Source organism: Fukomys damarensis, unplaced genomic scaffold, assembly GCF_012274545.1.
Source record: "Fukomys damarensis isolate Sample0158 unplaced genomic scaffold, DMR_v1.0_HiC HiC_scaffold_16, whole genome shotgun sequence".
In the NCBI taxonomy this organism is placed as follows: domain Eukaryota; kingdom Metazoa; phylum Chordata; class Mammalia; order Rodentia; family Bathyergidae; genus Fukomys; species Fukomys damarensis.
In genome coordinates this window covers 3,111,402-3,114,959 of record NW_022900928.1, presented here as the reverse complement: position 1 = coordinate 3,114,959, position 3,558 = coordinate 3,111,402, and the positions used below count along the sequence as shown (strand labels likewise).

Sequence of the window (3,558 nt, the reverse complement as noted above, 5' to 3'; positions counted from 1 at the left end):
TATAACCCTAAAGCTCGATCCACTCGAATTTTAAATGTCATTAAAGAAGAGGAAAGATGGGCCAAATGATGGCCTGGCCTGAAAAGCCTGAAAGGCAATTCCAGGCCTTTGTTCATAGCTATCAGAGTGCAGTGTGTGTGGAGGTACCCAACCTGGCATTCTGGGGTTTTACCAAACTCAGGACAACCATTCTATAAAGAATCAAAGTTCTTTTAAAAGCAATTAAACAGTAAGGTCTCTTACTGTTTGATTAGTAGTGCAAGGGGACTCCCAGTTTTTCCTCACACTCTGAAACACCTTGCTGTGAATGAAATGCTCTTATGTGTGCCCTAAGTTCCCTTAATAAAGACGGCAATGACGGTGATGTGGAAACCAGGGGTTTTGAAACAACGCCTCCTTACATCCACGTTAGCAAAGAGAATGCTGAAATCAGAGGTGACTCTCCACATTCTGCTGTTCTGTAGCTGCGCACACACAAAAAAATAAACTGAATGATTCTGGCATTTGTGTTGCACATTTAATAGAAAAAGATCTTAAGCCATAATCACTGTAGCTGCCGGGCATCTTATTTCTTCAAGAATTCTTTCAGTGCATGCATTAACTTTGGTTAGGTTATTCTGGACTCAAAAGGGAGAAGAATATTTAAAATAGTATGGTTTCTGAAGCATCACTGTAACAGACCGATTTCAAGAGTCAGCTGCTAAGCTTTACTTCACAGTCCCTTTGTATATCAGTTAGATTTCAAAATAGGAGAGAATCGTGTGCTGTTACTTGTGTGGTCATCAGTTTCACACAAAGAAAAGGAGAGAGCAAAGGAAATAAGACTAAGAAATGATTCTTCCCAAGATTGTCATGGCACTGTTACATCAGTAAACATTCACAGTATGAAGTCTCTCGCTCTTCAGCATATAAATAGTGCAAAGGAAACAGTTCCAGTCCTGTCACCTGTTACATCTTCTCCAGTTTCATTTCTTCGTCACGTTAGGCATTGGTTGTTATTTCTTCCCAAAATTAATAATAAAATATAATCAATTTCTCAAGGGCCCTGCAGCCTTTTTAAAGTTAATATCCAGTCAAAAATAAACTTTAATTAAATCCAAGATAAAGTTGTGACCTCTATTCTGTTAAATAATTTACTTTCTCTTTTTTTGTACACAATAACTCTTACAATGTTTAAAAAACAACTACAGAATCCAAAGACATCAGAGATGCTATTAAAGCACTGGTAAGTGACTGCTCAAATTCTTTAGTTCTTACATAGTAAATACTTCAGAATGCCAACTTGTCCCGTCACTGCACAGTTACCAACAAGGTTGACAATTTACTTGCACATACACACACAGGCACGCACACTTACACTCACACACACTCTCTCTCTCTCTCTCTCTCTCCATGGAGCTATCTTTACTATTAACATCTCTTCCAGTTCATGTGCAAAATTCTTGCATTCTAATAAAAAATATAAAGATAGATTTGCTCCTATTTAAGCCTCCCTCTTCTCCAAGATGTTTCATTTATTTGACATGTGATACAAGTTTAGTAACAATTATGCCATGTATTACCATTAAATGGCATACTACCGTATGCATTGGACTCATTTGCATATTTCATTTTCATAACTGCACTGTCTATGCATAAATATATTTGGAGATGCTGGGGGGGCCTTGGCTGGTGGAGGGCGCCGTTCACACGTCGGTCTCCACAGCCTTCGCGTTGGAGCAGTTGTTTTTATCTGTCTCGCTGTCGTCCCCCCTTCCCTGACACTTCTCCTCCTTCGCACACAGCGACTCTTTCACTCCTTCCTCCATCTCTAGATACTCAGATTTGTCCCCCAGGGAGGAAGAAGTGGAGCTCCGAAATTTCTTGAGCAAATTGGAAGGGAGGTAGGGGCAGCTGACGGCATTCTGTGTCAGCTGCGTCTGCTCCTCATTCTCCGTCTCCCGGTGGTAGAAATAGTTGAAGTTGGAGACGATCACTGGTACGGGCAACGCGATGGTTAAGACCCCCGCAATGGCACACAGGGACCCCACGATCTTGCCCCCCACCGTGATGGGCTTCATGTCCCCGTAGCCCACGGTTGTCATGGTGACCACGGCCCACCAGAACGCATCGGGGATGCTTTGGAAATGGGTGGTGGGCTCGTCCGCCTCCGCAAAGTACACGGCGCTGGAGAAGAGGATGACCCCGATGAAGAGGAAGAAGATGAGGAGCCCCAGCTCGCGCATGCTGGCCCTCAGGGTGTGGCCCAGGATCTGCAGGCCCTTGGAGTGGCGGGAGAGCTTGAAGATGCGGAACACCCGGACCAAGCGGATGATCCTGAGGATGGCAAAGGACATGGCCTGCTGCTGCTGCCCGTTGCTGCCCTCCTGCTGCTGGGCCAGGTCCGTGCCCAGGGTGATGAAGTAAGGCAAGATGGAGACAATGTCAATGATGTTCATGATGTTTTTGAAGAAGAGGGCCTGGCTGGGACAGGCAAAGCAGCGGACCACGAATTCAAAGGAAAACCACACGATGCACACGGTCTCCACGACGAAGAATGGGTCGTTGAAGATCGTGTGCCCTGAGTCCTCCCCACGGGGCCCCGTGGTATCGTTCAACAACCCACCGTGCCCGCCACCGCCGGTACTCAGCGCCATGACCAGGTCCCTGTCGTCCCTGAACTCGGGCAAGGTCTCCAGGCAGAAGATGACGATGGAGATCAGGATGACCAGGACAGACACGATGGCGATGCCCCTGGCAGGACTGGAGCTCTCTGGGTACTCGAAGAGGAGCCAGATCTGCTTTTTGAACTCATTCTCGGGCAGGACCCTGTCCTCCTCCTCCCTCACAAACCCCTCATCCTCCCGGAACTTGAGCAGGGCCTCCTCGCCCAGCTGGTAGAACTTCACCTCCTCTGTGAAGATGTCGAAGGGGACGTTGACAGGCCTCTTCAGGCGCCCTCCCGACTGGTAATAGTACAAGATGGCATCGAAGCTGGGCCTGTTCCTGTCAAAGAAGTACTCGTTGCGCAGAGGGTCAAAGTACTGAGTCCTCTTCTCGGGGTCTCCCAGCAGGGTCTCTGGGAACTGGGCCAGGGTTTTCATCTGGGTCTCGAAGCGCAGGCCGGACACGTTGATCACCACGCGCTCGCAGCAGTCACTGTAGCGCACCGAGCTGTAGCCGCCGCCCCCGCCGCCGTCCTGGGGCAGCAGGTCGGTGTAGGAGCATTCGTCGCCGTGGTCCTCCTCGCTGTGGTAGAACCTGCCCTCCTCCTCGTCCTCCTCATCGTCCTCCTCCTCGTCCTCCTCGTCCTCCTCCTCGCTCAGCTCCCTCAGGATCTTCTCCTCAGAGCCGCTGGGCATCAGATCCGAGCAGTGAGAGAAGCCGCTCTGCCTGTGGGGGGCCTTCTTCTTCTTCTCAGGCCGCTGTTGCCTCCTCCGGCGACTGCCATGGCCACCCTGAGGGTCGTGGGCAGAGCAGGCCCCGCGGGCCTGATGGTGGTGATGGGAGCCTCCTCCTGAGCCCCCAGTGCCTTCCACGGCTGCGGTGGCTGCGGCCACGGCAGCAGCAGCGGCGGCC

General features: G+C 50.0%; 1 protein-coding gene across 1 annotated transcript in view; it reads right to left on the bottom strand.

Moving 5' to 3' along the window:
- Nucleotides 1-243: 243 nt before the first annotated feature.
- Nucleotides 244-3,558, bottom strand: part of Kcna4 (potassium voltage-gated channel subfamily A member 4) — a 7,560-nt gene continuing 4,245 nt past the window's right edge. The window contains exon 3 of the mRNA XM_010640434.2: nt 244-3,558. Within this exon, the coding sequence (XP_010638736.1) occupies nt 1,686-3,558 (1,873 nt within the window). The 3' untranslated portion in view covers nt 244-1,685.